We start from the raw sequence: 20,207 nt of genomic DNA, 5'->3' as shown, positions 1-20,207 counted from the left end.
CGCTAGGCTTCAACGCAGCTTGTTGACCAGAGATCACGTCCAGCTGGAGAGAGAGAAAAAAAGTTAACTTTTCTCCACGTCACAGGAGGGATCCCATGAAGGCGGGACTGAATGCACCGAAATACTGAAAACAACCAAAATACAAAACATGCAACAGCAGATCACAGACACTCAACAAAACTATTGCAAAGTCACACTAGTTTATATATTTTTATTTTTCAATATCTTTTTGTCTTCTTCTCCTTCTTTGAGACATACATATTATGTTACAAGCATTATAAACAAGTGTGTAGCCTATAACAACACATAGATTAGCACAGCATGTGAAACATTCGATTTTCAACATGTTCACAAAAACTATTAAAAGAAAAACAAAAAACCTGGTGGCATACTTCTGCCCAACATCTCCACCACGTGGTCAATTACTGCATAAGCATTCCACATCATATGGCTGTAGATAGGATATTCTTCATTTCAATACATTCAGCCAATCTCATACGTGGCCAACCTCATAAACCAAACAATGTATTTGACATTGGATTGAGATTAATTGACAGGGCCGCCATGATAATAACAAACTACATGGTGATGAAGGTGATCACTTTTCTATTTGACTAAACAATATCACCACAATATCTATTTAGTGGCTGTTCTGGAGCTTTTAGTCGTATTGCTGTGCCCATTTATCATGGAATCATACGTGCTCAGTTATTTTGGAGCATTTTAAGGACTTCTTGTTCATTTAGCGTATCCATTTAAATGTTGAGATTGAAAAGTCAGTTTTCAGAGAGGTTGACAAAACGTTAAGGGATCTATGTAGTAGCTGTTCTGGAGCTTCCTTCTGCAGGCATCTCTATGTCCATGGGTAAGCACATGCTGACTTTGGTGTAACTGCTCACACCGACCAGGGGCAACATCCTCATCCCCAGACAGATGAGCCAGCCAGCTGCCATCATATTCAATGCGTGTGTAAGTACCAGACGGCGCTCTATCTGCACAGTGTTGGTGATGGTGTGCCAGCGCTCCAGGCTGATGCTGGAAAGTGTGTAGACTGACAGCTCCCCACCAAACACAGACAGGAAGCCTGCAGCACTACAGTCAGTCAGGCCCTGTCTGCCATTCAATAGCATGCTGACTGTAGTGACCATGTGTGCGCAGGTCTACTGTAGCTATCATCAGAAGGTAGATCCCAATGCAGAGGTCCACAAAAGCCAGGTGGCACATGAGGAAGCGAGGCACGTCGCTGGCTGGTGAAGAAGACCAGGAGCACTGTCAGGTTACCTGTGATGGCCATGTTGATGAACCAAATGGCAACTCTGAGAAAACTGAAGCCTGCTATGTCCTTACAGGGATTGAAAGCATCCGCTTCGAGCGTGCAAACCAAAGTTGGACGGGTCTGACAGAAGTCCAGTTCTGGATAGCGGAAATTCAAGTTTCCAAAGCCTTCGTCCTCAACAAGCCGATCAACGTCTGAGAAAAATGGCAAGTCCATCACCGGAGTCGTGTCTGCTGAACCTCCAATCACACGCTGAATCCTGTTTTCAAAGGAACAGAATTTTTTTTAGTTTGTTCAACAGTTATCCCAGTATTTGAGATGCTCCTATTAATGCAAAAATAACACACATGTCCATTTGTGGTATGTTTTACGATTTTTAATGTAAACCTGATGTAAATCCACGGCTTCTGGAAAGCGCAATATAAGTTAGTGGGTGTCTGATGTTGAATTCAAAACAGATTTTATTATTGCTTAAGTATGTATGTGGGATTTGAAAACAAACAAAGGGTTCTGTCTAATATGAACCTTTAAAATGTAAACAAAACAAATATATACATTTGAATTGTATATTTTGAGGTCTCTCACGAATATGGGGAGGTTGTTAAATGTCTTTCTGCCAATGTGCATCAGGCTCCTGGTGTTCTGGATTGAGCTGCAAAGCAAGATAAAACACAAGTTGAAACTCCACTGCATTACACTGACCACTGTTTTTATTGACTTAGAGAACGACAGAAAGGACCCACATTTCAGAGAGAGTGAGAAGGTTATTGAACGCCAATGTCTCAATGGATTCCAGGATTACGCTCTGAGTGATCTCACTGAGTATAGAGCAGCAACAAAGCTATTAAGTTAATCTAAAACACATGTGACACTAAAAGAAAAAGACAGATTGCTGTTTGGTGCCGTCAAACACCATGACACATGTTTGTGTATTTTATATGATAATATGTATAGCCATGTTTTTACTCTTTTCTATGGTATACACATACAGAGAATTAGTAATTTTTATATTTCTTTTTAACGGTTATCATCAATGCTTAGTTGACTAATACCATGAATACCGAGGAAAGAAAAGCAAAAAAACCCCACTGGAAATCATTTAAGAATACCATATTTCATTGCAGTAAAATGACAAAATGTCAGATTATTGAAATCAGATTTTCAGTCAGGGAAATTGATACTTACGTCCTCTGGACTCCTTTCAAACTCTCAAAAGAATGGCTTGAAAGAGTGCAAAGTCAAGTGATAGAGAAACCTGAAGAAAAAGAACATGGAGATGCACAATAAAGTTCTAAATATATGATAATCAAAGACATTTTAAGTAAGTGATCTGAAAGCAGTATGAATAAAAAGTAACTTTCTTATAATATAGCATTAAAATATCCTGCATGGTGAATATTTTCAAAGACGTTTTAAAAATAGCTACGACTTCCAGGTTAAGTTTAGGCATTTCCAGTCTCACTGGTCATTTGTCACCTTATGGATTCACAATGGCCTTCAAGCTGTGGTTTCTTCACACTGCCTGTGGAATATACACAACATTTTGCATCCAACAAATCATCAACTGTTTCAATGTTTTCCCTCCATGTTCAGTTAATACAGTGATAAACCAACTAAAGCACTTCAGAATACTGGTCATTTCCTAATTTGACAAATCACAAAGTTCCTGGAGTGTGCGTGTGTGGCTGCTGGTGTCATTTAGCACATGCATAAAGCTGCTGGCCTCAGTGTTTATGGATACTTATCAGGAGAAACTCAAGGTTCTGTGATTTAGCAGGGGAGAGGTCAAGATTCCCTGCACCTTCAAGAATTGTGACGGTCTGGTAAAACTGAACCTTTTAGACTGTGAGGACTCACTGCTACTTGACCGTGTGAGATTAATTTGACATTTTCTTCACAGGTAATTGAGTTGCACACATGAAGGGGGAGATTTACTGTGGTATACTCTCACTAAGAGGCCGCCAAATGTGCATTTGAGCTAGCATTTGAGCTAGCACAAAGATCAGACGTTGTGAGTATATTGAGATATATATATATATATTCTCTTTGTTAATGGACCAAATGTTTCATTTTCTTAATTTCAGAGTTAACTGTGTGGTATTGTTTTCTTTTCATTGTTGTACTAACAGAAGAGTTACCACTACAGTTATTTATGCATTGACAGCATGCACTAGATTGATGCACTGAGCTATAGTCTCAAGGGACGTTAAGTTAGTTTAGGATTTAATCAGACTGGTTAATACACTGTACAGGTTACTGTCCAGGGTTTGAAGGGAGAATTTGTGTCCAGACCCCTCCTTCCTGTCTGACCGCCCTCCTGCCCCCCAGAGCTGCATTCCTGGCTGGGTTGAACACACCTCGCGCTGTTTTCCTCTTGAAACAAAAACATTGGGAAGCTGCAGGAGGAACTGTGTGGAGATGGGGGGTGTGACCTGGCCACTGTTTCAAATGCAGAGGACCAGGCATTCTTTATTAACCTGAGTATCAGCATGGACAGAAGCACCATCAAGGCTTCCATGCTGCATGGATCGAATTGCAGGATTTGGTGACCGAGGGCGACTACTATTGGATGAATGGACAAAAATTGGACAGATATGCAAATATCCCAGTCCGAGAATCCGTGTCCCCAGTCTGGCTCCCCTGAGATCCCGTGTCCTGAAAAACTCCGGCCGGATGGACAACAATTGGACAAAGCTAATATGTTTTACTAACCCTAACCCTAACCCTAACCCATATCCTGTGCTTAAATTAGACAAATTGTCTAATTTGAGATTTTGAAGGGCTTTAATTTTGGAATCCTACATCAGAATGTCCTGGTTATTTCAGAGTGAGACCTTGAGGTGGTCTGCTATTAGCCTGTTTTAAAATTATTTTGTAACAATGCACCATTTTCTCTAAAATCTCATTTGAAATTAGACAAATTGTCTCATGAATGTGATTTGAAGTGAGCTCATTAATGAGATCCACCTCTTCCCAAGTTCCAAGACACTCGGGAGCCCACTCCCAAGGCTCTAGGACCTTCCAATCATCTAACCAGGATCATGCTTGGTAGTTTTACTAAAACTACCAAGCATGATCCTGATAGGAGGAGGACATAGCTCAGTAGTACTGATAGTGCCAACTGTCTCTTTTTTGCTGTACTTCCACTGGATGGCGGCAAAGCGAGATAAAATCACGAGCATAAAACTGTATTTACTTAATAGGCTTCAACATATTTAAAAACCATGAACAATGACAAGTAAATAGGCCAAACCATGCAAAGAAACACTATTCTATAGGGCAATTGTCAGACCTCTGATACAGGTTATATTTATTTGTCTGTTCAAGCCTTTAAAGATTGAACGTAAAGTCAAATATATCATCAAGTGTACAGTCTGCTTTGCTTTAATAATTAGGCTTTTCTCGTGCAAGGCACCAACAGCCTATCACACCGGAAATGTCAGCACGTTATTAATACAGTCCACACAAGAACACAACATGTGTGCTCGTTATGTTCGTACGCCGTTCATTGAGCAACACTATTATTTCCAACAGCACGGGAAGGCAGCAACAGTTCCGAGGAAGTCGGGGGGTTTTGAAGCTGATCTGCAGTCTGTTATTTAAACGCCTCCACGTAGACGTTGGCCAACAGTGGCTGCGAACAGACAGATTCTAAGTCAGCACTTAAAGAAAGCACCGCTCAGGAAGGCAGGAAGTCAAACTTCTGCGATCAAAACTTTCAGACATTAAATATCAGACGTACAGTTGTAAATATAGACGTCGTGACTTCTCCTGCGCTTCTGCTCGCTAACAGCCTGTAGCGATGGACAAGCTTCGTCGTGTGTTAAGCGGCCATGAGGAGAACGAAGAGCTGGGTCTCACTGACCAGGTAACCGTATGACAGCTACACGCTGCTAATGCTAACTGTCTGTCACGTTAAGTGGATAACATGTCATAATAATATGAATTGTACTAGTTTCTTTTCCTGTCTGAGATTGGGCGTTACCTTGGATACCCGCTTTCAACGTTAAAGTGGTTTGTTGTCGTGCAGTCAACGTTAGATTAGCTTATGCTGGTTAGCTATATTATTAGTGATAGCATTTCATAGACATTACGTTAGCTAACATAGCACTTTCGTTATCATGTTTCCTTTAGGAGTCTGTTTAAGCAAACACTGAAGCTAACTTTTACCATCATATGTTTCTGGCAGCATTCAATAAATTGTGTTGTTTGTTTATTTACACTTTTTACACGCGTTACCGATGAGGAGGACACGGGGTAAGATGCTTGAACACTGTTTTTATAATAGGTTACGTGATTGTAACTCTTTACTTTTAACCTCTTGCAAAGTTAAAGTTTCACCCTGGCACACCATGGTCTGCCAAGTTTGCAATTCTGCATTTTCTTGCAGATTCTTCTGTACAGTTTGGTACACGGCTCCCTTCTGGGGTCACGTGGTGCAAAAAGAAAATAACTCGATACCCATGTAGTTTATTTTTCTACCATGTGACCCAAGAGGTGCTCCGTAGTTTGGTTGTATTGGTTCTTGTGCCTAAATTCAGTGTACAGAGTAATGCTCTGTGTCTGTAACGTAGACCTGTGCCGTGTGTGTGTGTGTGTGTTTGTGTTTAAATATATTATTGTCTCTGTGGTTAAATCCCCAGTAGAAAGCCTGTGGGTCTTTCTGCGGGTCATTAGACTCGTCTTGTGACATCCTCCCATTGTTCTCACCAGGTCCTCGATGCCAGCACTCTCAGCTACAGCACCAGGGTGAAATGTTTTGTCATCTGCTTTGCTGGAGGCATCCTGTGTTCAATACTCGTGAGTGTCTCTGCCTTTCATGTTGAAAAAAGGCATCTGTTATGTTCTGTTGGACTTCATACTGACAGAAGGAATGCAGAGCATACATAACACTGTTACTGTTGTTAGGAATGGTCCAAGTTATCTTTTTCTTGTGCTATGTTTGATTTATAGGTACTATGAAACTCTCAAACTAACATGGCTCTGCGCAAATACCATCAAGACAAATTCCTGTTCTCTTGCACGCTTGCAGATGATAGTGACTGACACGTGTCAATTACACTTAATTAACACTTAAAGGTTGCTTGCTGTCAGCAAAGAGCTGACCGTTTCGGTTTGTAGAGCGTAGTCTGCAGTTCAAATGACAGGAAGTCTGGTTGCTGGCAGCACTTGCTGATAACACTTTGAAGCCACCACATAGGGATTCACTCTGACAAAGCCCCAACAGAACCCATGTAGGCCTGGATGGTGAACGTCACAGAGTCAGGCGCAGAGCCACAAGGCTGCCCCGTGCTCCCCTTTTTCTGTAGAAATAAGCAATGTCCTGAATTTGCTCCTTCTGTGAGATGCAGTTATTATCTGCAGGTTATTTAAATGTTCTTACAACCAACACTTGAGTAAAATGCTCCATCTTCTTAAAAGCTTAATTCATAACCGTGTCGTCTAAATGTAATTCCTCCCACGATGAAATGCACACTCTGTTCACACTCGCAGCGTGACACTAGTCTCTTTCACTGATAGTGGGCATTCATGACACACAGGCAGCGAATCGTAACAAAGCCTCATATAGTACTTTGCCACTAGGGGGAGCCCACCGTGTGTCAGTAAAACCTAAGGACAGCTCGCAGATGTCCAAGAAAAAATGTATGACATAGATGCAAGCCTTCAATCGTATCAGAATCCATGATTCATTTAGATACTTTCCACGTATCCCTGTTTTAAAGTTTGGTGACATTATTCTGTGTAGCTGACGGAGACCTTTTTGCTGTTTTCTCAGGGTTCAGCACTGCTGTTCCTTCCGAATGGATTAAAGCTTTTCGCCGTCTTCTACACTATAGGGAACATCGCAGCTCTTGCCAGGTAAGTCCAGCTCAAACTGGCCGGTCAGATGATTGTAATGACTTGATATAGTGAGTATGGCTCACTGCCAGGAAGACAACAAATGATGAGCATCAGACTCATAAACTCTGAAACCTGATGCCTGACAGACACACTACTCTGTTACAGTCATCCTTGGCACAGCTACACATTTCTCCCAAATGTTTGCTTGTGAACTGTTTATAAAGAAGACACGTCAAGTACTGTAATTATGGCAGTTATTTACCCTCTGTGCACTCATCACCTGTGGCTCAGAGTTTGGAGCACAGTGCCTGAGGAACCATGAGATGTTTCTGATTTATATGATAAACTGGTGACTACTGGTTCTGACTATAGGATCATAGCGAAAATTATAATCTCCATCATTTAATCAGATTAGCATTAGTATAATTGTAATTTTTTTTTTTAGTATAACAACAATCTAAATGAGCAGAGAACTGCCTTTGCAGTAACATGGCACTTAGTAAACCTAAACATTTAAATCTCCAGAGACCTGTAATCACTACATGCATAACTAAAAATGGTTAGACACTCTGTTTGCAAAGGGCTAATACTGCAACTAATTTAGTTTATTTAATTGTGATCTGTTTTATTAGATAATTAATTCTGCCCTGCAGCTTATTTGTATGTTGCTTGAAAGCCAGTAGGAGATTATGAAGGATAGACTGGTCAGTGTGAACAGACTGGCTTCCTGTCTCCCCAAACTGTTTGGTTTCTTCCTGTCTCTACCGTGCATTAGTGTTTGTTCTCTTATTATTATCTGTATAGGCGCATTGCATACAAGGATAATTCCATCCCAGTGACAGGCCATACTCTCAAATCTCTCATGAACACAGCCAACATCTGATATTTCTTTGTACATTATTCTTCTTTACAGAAAACTAAACTTGTCGCTGAGCACAATGAAAGTGTAAAAGTTTCCTTTTTGTAGTGTGACATTAGTTCAGCCACTGTTAGTAGGATCTGGCTGTGTGCTCTAATAATAATAATAATAATAATAATAATAATAATAATAATAATAATAATAATAATGCTGCAATATTAGGATTATATTTTCTATCACTAGATATCCGCATCCTCCTGGATTTTACAACATTTTGGATTATTTAGTCTCGATAAGCCACGCGCTAAATCTAATGAAGATGTCTTTGACTTCTCTGAACCGTTGATGAGGGGATTTTTTAAAGACGGGGCCGTCTATTGTCTGGTGTCATATGTCCAGACGGTTTAGGTGCATCAAGACACCGGGTCACCGTCTGCTTCCATAGCCCAGGTTACCGACCCAAACCAAGCCAGTCTCATATTTGAAGGAGCTTAATGCCATTTTCATCTTTTATGTGATTTTTTTGACTGCAAGAAGATAACCCTCCAGCATTGGTTTCATGTTGTCAATGGTACCGTTGCACCCTGTACCGCAGTAGCCGCATGTGCGTGGATATGATTAGTGTCATAATGAGCGGTTGATTTAAAAAATATCCATCCCTCACAGCTGACCGGTAGAGAGAGTCTGCGCCAACACAGACGGCTCTGATGTCTCACCTAACAGACGTGACGCCACACAGGCTCCCTCTGCCCACTCGGGCTCCGCTGAGCCCAGAGCTGCGTGACTCGTCGGCGGGGAAAGCCTTTGTCTCGTTACATTTACTGACGTCACGCATGCATCATGTAGGAGGTCTGAAATGTGTCACTGTGGTTTCGGGCATTAAATATTTACCCCTGATTAATTTGGTTATGGTGGCGGCACTCTTCTGATGTCAGTCGGAAGAGATTTGTGTTTGTGTCTGAAGACTTTTTACTGAAATCCACCGTGACCAAAAGTTTATATTATAAGATTTTCATTTTCTGATGTTTCACAGATTTTAGACCCTAAATATTCAATATTCATGGAGGCGTAACAATATGTGTGTATTGTGTCTGTCACAGTTGACCACCAGGATAATATTTGTAGTTCATCACTTTCAAAAAAAGTGCGACTGAAAAAGCTTTTTAATAGGTTACCTTGGTAACTAGCATTAGCACATCATCCACCATGCTGAATGGACAAAGAAACAAATTCCACTTTAACAACTTACACACACACACACACACACACACACACACACACACACACACACACACACACACACACACACACACACACACACACACACGGGCTGCACTACTCTCTAGAAAGAGCTACGAAAATAAATGAAAACAAAACGATAAAGATTATTGATTCATCTTTTAAACAACGATGGACCTTTTTAGCTGATGTATAAAAAGTGTCATTATTTTGTTTCTTTGTTTTTGTTCGTCTACAGCACCTGCTTCCTCATGGGACCACTAAAACAGCTGAAGCGCATGTTTGAACCGAAAAGACTGATAGCCACCATTGTCATGCTGGTAAATACCGTGTGCTTTACTGTTACTCTGAAGCTTAAGTTGAGCCAGATGCTTCACTCGGTCCTCATGTTTTATCTTACTTATCTTATTATAGTAGGTAATAGATTACGTGTTCTCTCTGATTCCTTGTTGACGTGAGGCCACGATGCGTTTACTTTGTATCTGACTTCACCTACTCCACACAGATTATTATTTTTGTTGTTGTTCGAACTTAATATTTGATGTGAAATACTGAAAGAAATCAAGTGTGAGATAGTGAACGTCATTCTGCCAGCGCACCAGAAGATAACCTTTCCTCTCTCCTTCCTTCAGCTCTGCCTTGTCTTAACTCTTTGTGCAGTGTTTTGGGTAAGTAGTCAACGTGTGGTTTTTAAAGCCGGTTACAGTCTTTATTGTTTTAGTGCGGCGTTTTCAACTATTCTGATTTACCGTTTTGTTTCTTTTTCTTTTACAGTGGCATAAAAAGGGGCTTGCTATCATCTTCTGTATTCTGCAGTTTTTGGCAATGACGTGGTAAGTGTGACCAGCCACCTCTCCATTTACTCATCACTCACACCTACTCAGTTGAAGCCGTCTTTCCGCTTCAGCTGCCTCACAAGAAATGTCTCTGAGTCGAGTTAATCTCGCTGCTCTTGTGGCACGTGCACAAGCAACGTATCTTTTCAGGGTAGTTCAAGCTTTTTTTTTTATTTGACTATAAAGTGTAAATATCATACCATGGAAGGGTCGTATGATCATATTAAGATGCACACATAAGATAAAAGAGAACCTCTGAGTCCCTAGTTTCCCTGAGCAGTCCTTGACTCACCTGTTGAGTCAGTCCGGTTGTAAGAAGACTGGTCGGTAGGTTGCCAGGCCTTGTGCTACAGTAGGTCAGTATATTTCTGGCCTGAAGAGGTATTGTGGATGTACTTAGAGACAGACGGCTGTTACCGCCTGTGTTGTTTACACACAAAGTCGCTGGCTGGCAGCTATCTCTGGGGTCATTACTATACTGCTAAGATCACAGGTAAATGGTTCATTGAGAATACATGGCACCCCTGGGTCCTCTATTCATTTTTTATTTTTAAGTACGTAAAATAAAAACCTAAACTATTTTAATGTCCTAATGTAACTTTTTTTTCAGACCGTAAAGATACAAGAATAATGTAACTAACTTTTAGTTGCTTGTTTTAAGTACGGCTGTCTGCATGCTGCAGATAACTCTGACTAGATGATTCAGTAAAGAGTGTGGTAATGTTAGCAGTGAATAGTAAGACCTGTGAGTGATGTGCATGGGCATGTCAGCACTTGTATGTTCATTAGTTTGAACATATTTGCGCAGCAGTAACACAAGACACAGAAACACAAAGGCCCCCCCCCCCCCCCCCCCCCCCCACAGCTCAGGAGGAAGGGACGGACAGATTCATTGCATCACTGAGCAGCACAGTGTGTCCGCCTCATAACCGGACTGCTTTTGCACCGACATGTTGTGCGTGCACTTCCGCTCTGCCTGCTTTCTCAGAGGTGTCCCCATGGTAACTGCAAGTCACACATCTCGAGCTCGTTCTTAACAGACGGAGGGGGGGGGGGGGGGGGGGGGGGGCATAGTGCATAGTGCATAGTGCAGTCCCACGCAGGCACTCAGACGTCTGTGTGAAGGTGGTTCTGTAATAAGTAGTCGACACACACACACACACACACACACACACACACAGTGGGGCAAGGTCCGGTCCTCAGGCTGAGTTGTGTAAAGTGTCCGTATGACACTGACGCACTGCTGACTCAACACAGAGCATGGCAGGCAGTGGGAAGTTAGTTCAACACAGCTGCACTTCTAGCTTTTTATTGAACTTGTTTAGTTTAGATATTCCGAACCGTCACGTTGCAGCACTTCTAATAATTGTTAAAGCTCACAGATGATTCCTGCTCACCGGTGGTAAAATAAGATGGCAGTAAGTTAATCATTCAACTGCTGCACCAGATTCCTCACATATTTCAAATTATATTGGGTGTTTGATTTCTTTGGTGCTTAACTTCAGCTGTAATCATTTCCAATACAGGGTGTTGTGCTCTGTTTGGCTTCCAATCTGTCTGAACTCCTTAGTCAAAAGATTACAGTGGATCCAATTCATTCACAATCACGTTTTGTTAATCCCCTCGATGTCAAAGACCCTTCAGTCCAATGATTACTGCTTACATTTTAACACATTTTACATTTGGGTTTTCTGCTCATAAGGAAACTATTATTATGCAGCTAATAAAAGCTAAATCTACTTCTAGACCGGCATTATTTGTGGCGTTATTTTATCCTTTTAATCGTATAATCTCTTTTGACATCACATCTTTACGCATGACGTCATTCAGACGAGTGTTGTTGATGTGACGTGTGAACCGTAAGTTGAGATCCTGGGATTTCCAGTGAGCACATGTTGAATGAGAGGAACATGTGTTTGCAGTCGTCTACAAGACGTCTTGAACACCCACGTAATGACAAAGCTTTTGAAAACTGAAATGTGGCCGTACAGCGTCCCACAAACAAAATGTGACTTTGAAGCCATCCAAGTGAAACATTACACATTCATATCACATACTATGTGATATGAATACTAAGAATAATGTATTTTATGAATATCTTTCTGTGTAGTTTGACCTGCTCAGTCTAAATGTTGTCTTCTACAGGAAGTAACTTCTTTTGTGTTTTTCTGTTTCAGGTATAGCATCTCTTACATTCCATTTGCCAGGTGAGACAACTTGATTATATGATTAATGTTCGGTCCGCGTGGACTTTGAGGTGTCCAGTTATACGTGTTGCTTACTGAATTCACCCAATCTATAAGAGCTACCATCCCCTGTCTACAAATGAAAAACTAACTGGAGAGAATACTGTGTGTGACCCTTCAATGAAAACATGTTTTCATTTATTGCTAAACACTGTTTGCCCCAACCATATGGCTGTAATCCCCCCCCCCCCCCCCCCCCCCCAAAGACTAGTGCAGGCACTTAGTGTCAAGCAAATGGCAGCTTGTTGTTTCACGCTCCTCTGTGCTTTAGCTCTGTGACGCTATTTTGCTTTATCCATAATATCTAAATGAAATCATTTCCTGTGCAATAATGCTCCTTCAGCCAGATTTACCTCAATATTTATCCCCCAAATGTAGCTTTCGTATGACTTGTGATGAGCTTATGTTAAGCTCAATAGGGTCGAAGCGCATTGCAACATTTTGATTAGATCAAGACCCAAATAGCCTGTCGTGCATAAGAGAAGAGGATCAAAAACGTACTTGCTTTGTCTTTATTCTAGATAATGTGCGATATAGAGCCTAAAAGCACTGAAATCGAGATTTATTTAGTCATTTCTTCAGAGTACACCGCAGTAAAGAATTTGAATTGAAAGAAAATACTCCTATACTCGGATGTTCACTTCTCAAATCGTCCCATGCGATGTACCACCTCAGTGCTTTCCTCAAACCAAGCACAAGGTGTGACGTTGTTTTGTCAGACCAGCTGTGAGAAGGGTTGTCTCATTTGATGAGAGGTCCAAAGCCCCCCCACCCCCCACCCCCCCACCCCCGCTCCCAGCCCAAATGCCTTGTGTATTTGGGCGACCCTATAATCCATGCTGACAGCTGAGAGACGTCCCATAACCACCCAGAGTCCCCCCTCCCCCAACCCAAACGCTAATAACAATACAAAGCTGGGACAAAGACGTTTTTGCCGTGCCAGCCTTCCAAAAACCAAATTCCTCCGGAGAAATTCAAATCTGACTGCCAGACCTTGAGCTGAATATTGAAATCCTGACGATCACTTATTTATTTATTTGTCCTTTGTTGTTGTATTTTGTGTCAACACATTATTGTCCCCTCTCTCTCTCTTTAAGTTTCTTACTTTAATCCATTTTTCATTTAATTTAGATTGAATCATTTATCTCTTTATTGTTTGCCGTGTTGTAACGGAGCAGCATATTTTGATCACAGATCTCAATCCCTCTGAGTATTAGACTGCAGTCTCTCCCTATGGTCTGTGGTCAAACAAACCGGGATACCTGGTGAGCCACAACACCACATGGCCAATGGACTTGATCTTTTAATGTGTTTTACTTTGTTGCCTATTTATAACCTCTAATACCAAGGTACTGAAACCTGCTGCATGTGCACTTCCCACAGTGCTTTAAGGCTACTGTTGCGCTCGTGGTTAATCAGAAATGGGGGGGGAAAGTCCCTGAGACTGATCTTTTATTCATGCCGTTTTTGGGGAAGCAAAATAGCATCAAGTGATTCTATGAAAAACAAACCTCAGGCTGTATGGGAGGAAGAGGATTCTGGTGTTGAATGTTTTTTTGTTTATACATCAGAGGGACGAACAAAAGCATTTGAAGGAGCAGGTCTCCTGTCTGACCTCCTCCCCCGCCTCCTCCCTTCCTCCCCTCCTCCCCTCCTCAGACTGCTTATGATCCCCCCTTCTCCTTTTAACCTTGACTGGTCCCACACCTCCTCCACTGAAACTTGACTGTGGCTAGAGGCAAAGTCTGCATAGCAACACACCGATAGCAAGAGCAAACAGTGTGTGTGTGTGTGTGTGTGTAGGGGGGGGGCGGTGGAGCAGGCAACGACTGTCTGTGGTTACCATGGCGATCACTCGTATTGCATCATCCCTCATCGTACCTGGAGGAAGGGAGCCCCCATCACTCTGAGCATGTGGTGCTTCCCCGCCAAAACACACTCACTTATTCATGACGAGCCCAACCCGAATCATCAACAAAGGGCGGAAGTGCTTTTTGTGTCTCTTTTCGTTTCGTACGCGTGACAACATTTTGACTCCGCTTTCTTTTACATTTTTAAAACACTGTTTTCTCCTATTTCTTGTCTTCTTTGCATTGTTTATGATGCTGGCTGTCTTTTTTTTTTTTCTTTCTTTCTTTCTTTCTACAGGGATGCTGTGATGAAATGCTTCACAACCTGCCTGAGTTAGGACTCCTTAGTCCACTATTTGAGAAGACTTGTCCTAATATGCAAACAAGAAGAGGAGCTCTGTAAAATATACATCTGTGTTGTTTGTACCCTATATCTCCAGATTTTTACTACGGCTTTGTTTCATACTGTGAATCCTCTCTTTTTAAGTCCAGCTGAAGGTCGATAACTATAATCAGATTATAACATCTTTTGCTTTTGATGTGGAAGAAATGAGTGCATTTAATGCTTAATCTATTTAAATACATCCCTATGTTTTCTTTGAGGATTTTAAACCAATTAAGTGCAGGGAAATTATTTTGAATGAGTGCCTATACATTATTCATATATATAGATAATATATATATCAGTATTTGGTATATTACTGTATTTGCAGTAATGTTGTTCTGACTTCTCACCCACAAGCATTATTAAAACGCGTTGTCTTTCTGTACAAGGCACAGATGTCTGAGGCTCTCGGATGCTATTCCATGTTTATATGATTACTTTCCCTTCGGCTGCTTCATGGGTCATGCACTGGAATATATGAAATCCACCTTTTTTGATGTTTTTTTCTTTTTCCCCTTCAGCTAAAGACAGATTAAAAAAGCAGCTCCTGTCTAGTCTGTCCATCTGTGTGTATTTGAGCACACCTGCTCCTCTCATCACATTACATGAACATCGCTTCTTTTTAAAGTTGATTTCCTGCCAGATGTAGCAATGACCCCGTTAATTACGCTTTTCTGAGCATTGTGATTTTGATGTGACCTAATAACCCAGAATAGCTTGCGTCTAGCTCCCTATATCGCTTCGGCGTGATAGCGTAGCCTTTGAGGATGTGGTTGTCATGACAACCTCCAAGAAAATTCATAAAACCTCAGCCTTCCCCCCATCTGTGGTGCAGATGTTCACATTATCCTGATGAGGAGGTGTGCTTTATTTTTTATTGTATAGAACACCTTGGACCGGTGGCTTTATGGCTGATATATTTTAAAACCGTCTTATGCATCAACAGCTACATAGAGTCCCAGCAGCCCGTCTCCCTGTTGTTAGCTGCACGATGTGCCCGAGGTATAACAAACATGCCTCCAGGCCTCCTCGTCTTTCTGCTTGATGCGACTGAATAACAGCATTGCACTTCCTGTTGCGCAGCCCCCACATAGTTTCATTAGACGCTTGGTATAATGTTACGTGTTGGAGGTGGATTAGCGGTACTACTTGTTTCCACCAACTTGGAAGGGACCCAGCAAATCCTTGAGCAATTAGTCAGAGGGATAAAATGACTGTTGGGTGAAGGGAGTGTGGTTGTTTTTGTTGTGGTTGTTTTTGTTATCGGTTTTCTTTGCCCGCTATTTTTGGATTACAACGAAGTCTGAGGATGAAGGGGAAGAACCCTGACCTCAGAAATCTCTTAGAGTCTCCCAACTGTTTCCTTTTTATTACATCTAATCCATTGTTATGTCAGAGGAGAGGGATCCCACGCCACCACAACAAACACTGATATAAAAACAAAGTCTGTGTCCGCTTCAGCTTAATGGTCCAGCTCATCTTGTGAAAAACACTCCATGCCATTTCTTTTTTTTATTCCAATAGTGAGTCAGTGGCTGTTGACCTAAATAGATTTTTGCTTTTGTTGGAAAATATTCTGCAACAGAAACACAACTCAAGTCACATGGAGAAAGTTAATGAACCACTATGGGCCCAATGTTTTTCCCGCCTTTACAGCAATTAATTTGTACACTATAATGTAAATTATTTCTTTCCTTTAAATCTCTCATATTGATATAATCACCAGCTAAATAATATATGGCCAAATGTTTCACGAACTGTAAAAGTATGCATTCCTCGGGCAATATCAAATAAACAGTCTAAAAACTATAGATTTGGAAGGAAGCATTGATTTTTCTCTTGCACCCTACACTGATGGAAACAAAATTACATTCAATCAATTGTGTAACGCTCTGTGCAAAAGTGCAGATATCAGCAAAAAGGAAGAGGAATCAATATTGTAGACTATCTGTGTATTCCTCTGGATGTCTTTCATGGCTGAAAGAACAACAGACCATCGACATACATCATTTAATTGATATTTGAGATATTGTGGAAACCGGAGACAAATTCCATGTATGCGTACGCATACATGGCCAATAAAGCTAATTCTAATATTGACTGACTGAAAGCATTGAGCCAATGACATGGTTTGTTAGTTCAAGGACAGACAGAGTTATCTTGCAGCAACAAGGACCGAACGGTACCTGTATGGCCGTATGCAGTACATGTAAGCCCTATGGAGGTGTATTCACAGCTATACTTAAACTGAAAAATGCACATTTTGTGTGTTTCTCAACTTATTCACGTTAACAATCTGTCTTAACACGTGTTTTGATATTGAGGCACATTTGAGTAAAAATATATATAGGCTTAAATTGGTGCAGTATTTTCTGCATGATTTCTTATTAAAGTTCAAATGTAATTACTTGAAATAGACAAGATATTGGTCCCCTTTAAGAACCACATATATCTTCACCTGTGGTCACTCTTAAAATATATCCACCCACTCACTATATCACCATTTTTTTAGCAGATGAGTGATATTTTTCCAGGCTGATTAATATTAAACAATTTGTGCATGTGGGTCTAAAATTACCGTGAAACAGCAGAGAGGCGCTGTGAGAAAAGATGGGGGGGAATGTGAGGTGGATGTCGCTCATCGCTTGAGGAAGTACTTGGAAATTATGAAATGACATCACCACAGTTTTTGCCTGGCTTTGTTTGGTGCTTCTCGTGGCCACGCCTTCCTGCCAGCCCCACCATAAAGCAGCCAAGCCGTGTGCGTGTGCACCAGTTGAACTCCAGTCTTTGTGGACAACAGGTGCACTACAGCAGCCCCTCTTCACCCCGCTGTTGGATAATGCCCGCAGAGCGCAGCTCGTCGCTTTGCGCAGCAGGGCTTCCCTCATCATCTGCACTTTGAACATTTGCACGTTTTTGTATCCTGATCACTTCCAGCCACAAAAATGCCTTTTCCGCCCATCAGCCTCCACCAGCGGATCACCTCTCCGGGCAGGGATCTATTCGGGAAAAAGAAAGCCAACGGAGTGCCTCCTCACACTGAGCACACCAGCAAATCCGGCGGAGAGAAAGGGTCCGATAAAGAGAAGCAGTCCACTTCTTGGACGTCGGCGAATTTAAGGAATTTGGGGCGAAGAGCCCATCAAGAGAAGCGTAAAAGCTCCGCTCAGAAGGCAGGTGCCGGTCAGGAGACGCAGGAAAAGAGCTCCTGGCTGACGGTACCAAAACCTCAGGACTCGTTCGAGAGAGTCAGGCGCTCCAGCTCCATGGACTCCGCCAGACACCTCAACGGCAAAGAGGAAGGGAAGAAGGAGATTCAGTTTACCCTCAGTCTCACCCCTGAAGCCATTCTTGTCATCCAAAAACGGAATCTAGAAAAGCAGATGATGGCAAAGCAACAGAAGTGTTGCGCCTCCGCAGACTTTCGCCACAGGCGAGTTTTTCCATCCAAAAAGACGCACGGAACGTCCAAAGGCTGCGCTCCGGTCGCCAAAGTGGAAAGCGCCGAGCAGGACATCACCGCCATCGTTAAGATATCGCTGTTGAATGATCAATACAAGTACGACGACGTGGAGTATGAAGAAGAGGATGGAGACGTGGATGAGACGGTCGTGAGGAAATGTAAAGAGTGGCTCAAAGGGGTCGAAAATGCCGCTGCTTTGGGAAATGTCGACAAACTTTCTGCACTCCCGCACCTTAAAGGCTGCTGACACCTGGCTTTTGAACTTTCTTTTTCTTTTTTTACACTGCAGACTGAAGGAATGATGGACTCATGAAAAGCGTGTGCCGATGTAGGCCCGCTGCGATGGCATCTTACATTTTGAGTATTGTAAATGAAACGTTCGCAAAGGAAAAAAAAAATCCACTCCAGAGGAATGTTAATTTGTTTCGGAGTAAATTGCTTAGATAGATGTCACAACAAATTACACTTATTGAAGAAAATGAAAATAAGTCATCTGCATTGGACATTTGGCATTCAACAGAAATAAGATATTAAAGCGGAATTGCAACCAACAGTGCTTCTTATGGTTCACAGGGACGTTGCTTTGCGAGTTTAATGCCTGGTCAATGTTTTGCTACAGTTTGAACTGAATACCTTAATATTGTTGTCCTTTGCACATGGTTTTTGTTTTCAGTGGGGCGCCTGTGGATTGGCAGTGGGGTTTGCGTAAAGGGACGTGAAACCGTTCCTTTGTGCTGGAGAACAATACGCTGTCAACAACAGGGCTTTACATGCGCCTGCTGCTGAAACCAAACTGGACTGTTTATTCTTTCCTCTAGTAAGAGGGTTATATCCTTTGTAGGGATTTATCAGCGATGTACAGTATTTAATATTTACTAAATATTTGTACTGTCAAACGTTTTCTCAATTGATGACTTTATGCCATTTGAAGTAAAATTGTTGTTGTTTTTTAATTATGCAAGTGTCACTGACCCTTTTAAATCTTTTTAAACTTGTGTTGTTGCTCTTGAATGATTCTGTTACATGATGCTGATTGGCTGTCGGAGTTCGGTTACCAGACCTTTTATTTAATTAAAGGATCTTTTGTTGCTGCTGTAGCTACCTGAGGCCATTTAGGCATTAGTGCTGTAAGCCTCTTAGATTTTTAAGCAGGGTTGACCAGTGTACTGAGGGGCCCAGGTGCATGATCCCTTCAGGAAATTACCTCCAGTCAGCTTTACTTTTATCATATCAAACCAAACAATGCATGTAGCTACCAGAGATAAACAGTAATGCTACCAATACAGTTTCACCCAGAGTGGCAGAACTATGTATTGCAGCAAAGGTTTTCCCAGTTTGAATGTAGGGCTTAATCCTGACATTCCCATACTTGTGTGGTCCTGTCTGAGCTACAAAGACCGCATGTTTTAATTCTATATGTGGTAATAAACGTCATGTACTACTCAGGGAGAAACAGCAGGTCAGGGACCAGTTGAGGGCTTAGAAACAAACCAGTATGAAAAACAAAATAAACCAGACTTAAAGAGAAATTACGCCTTTGTTGGTTCTCTTCAGCTGCCTTACGCTTTATTGTTTTGACCATGAAACCAGTCAAGGGAAACTTGAAAGGAAACAGCAATCACATGCTATAACCTTTGACACAAATTAAATCTTCATGCAGGGTCACAAACATATTTCAAATGTGTGTACAGTGTGAAGGTTCCTCGCAATAAGGTTAACTCCATTGTTCTCGGTAACTTGGTAACCAGAGTTGTACACTTTAAAGTCCCAAGTTGGACAGAAGACTGTGAGGTTTGAGACTTGACAGTGTGTTTGAAAAGCCCATACACTCAACAACTGGTAAGCTGTTTTTGAAAAATTACTCACATAACCTTACAATTGTTTTTTGATATTATTTTGTAATTTAATTTGCCAATAATCCTTTCTCTAAAGGTCAATAGAGGATTTGCCATGAGATCTAAGAGCAAAGACCTTCATCCATCAAGCACTCTGCCCTCTATTTTGGCTGCACACGTATTACCTGTTGGTGTCAGAAAGGTATTTGAAACAACCCACTCATCAACTCATGAGAGTTTCACATTTTATCCTGCTGTTATCCTGTTAAATGGCATTTTAATCAGTAATGGATCAACAGATCAGGTGTCAAATATTTGTCCTAGTAGAAGTTTTTATAGTGGTCCAGCACATGACATTACCGATTTCTCTTTAA

At 41.5% G+C, this 20,207-nt stretch overlaps 2 protein-coding genes and 1 pseudogene across 3 annotated transcripts; 2 read left to right on the top strand and 1 right to left on the bottom strand.

Annotated features, from left to right (window-relative positions):
- Positions 1–812: 812 nt before the first annotated feature.
- Positions 813–3,794, bottom strand: LOC306703547 (lutropin-choriogonadotropic hormone receptor-like; annotated as a pseudogene). Its single transcript has 5 exons — positions 3,754–3,794; positions 2,462–2,531; positions 2,020–2,094; positions 1,862–1,928; positions 813–1,450 (listed from the first exon to the last, which is right to left on the bottom strand). The product of its transcript is annotated as a lutropin-choriogonadotropic hormone receptor-like (transcript).
- A 1,102-nt stretch (positions 3,795–4,896) lies between these two features.
- sft2d1 (SFT2 domain containing 1) lies at positions 4,897–15,086 on the top strand. Its single transcript, XM_079168524.1, has 8 exons — positions 4,897–5,144; positions 5,990–6,076; positions 7,053–7,135; positions 9,454–9,535; positions 9,848–9,883; positions 9,990–10,048; positions 12,229–12,258; positions 14,446–15,086. The coding sequence occupies exons 1-8, from the start codon at positions 5,079–5,081 to the stop codon at positions 14,483–14,485; spliced, it is 483 nt and encodes a 160-aa protein (XP_079024650.1). The 5' UTR covers positions 4,897–5,078; the 3' UTR covers positions 14,486–15,086.
- A 2,108-nt stretch (positions 15,087–17,194) lies between these two features.
- prr18 (proline rich 18) lies at positions 17,195–18,769 on the top strand. Its single transcript, XM_079168589.1, has one exon. It carries the CDS (start codon positions 17,481–17,483, stop codon positions 18,243–18,245), a length of 765 nt encoding a protein of 254 aa, XP_079024715.1. The 5' UTR covers positions 17,195–17,480; the 3' UTR covers positions 18,246–18,769.
- The last annotated feature ends 1,438 nt before the right edge of the window (positions 18,770–20,207 follow it).

The sequence above is a fragment of the Pholis gunnellus genome (assembly GCF_910591455.1).
Source record: "Pholis gunnellus genome assembly, chromosome: 11".
Classification (NCBI taxonomy): Eukaryota; Metazoa; Chordata; class Actinopteri; order Perciformes; family Pholidae; genus Pholis; species Pholis gunnellus.
The sequence above is the reverse complement of the archived record's forward strand: the minus strand, read 5'-3'. Positions and strand labels throughout refer to the sequence as shown.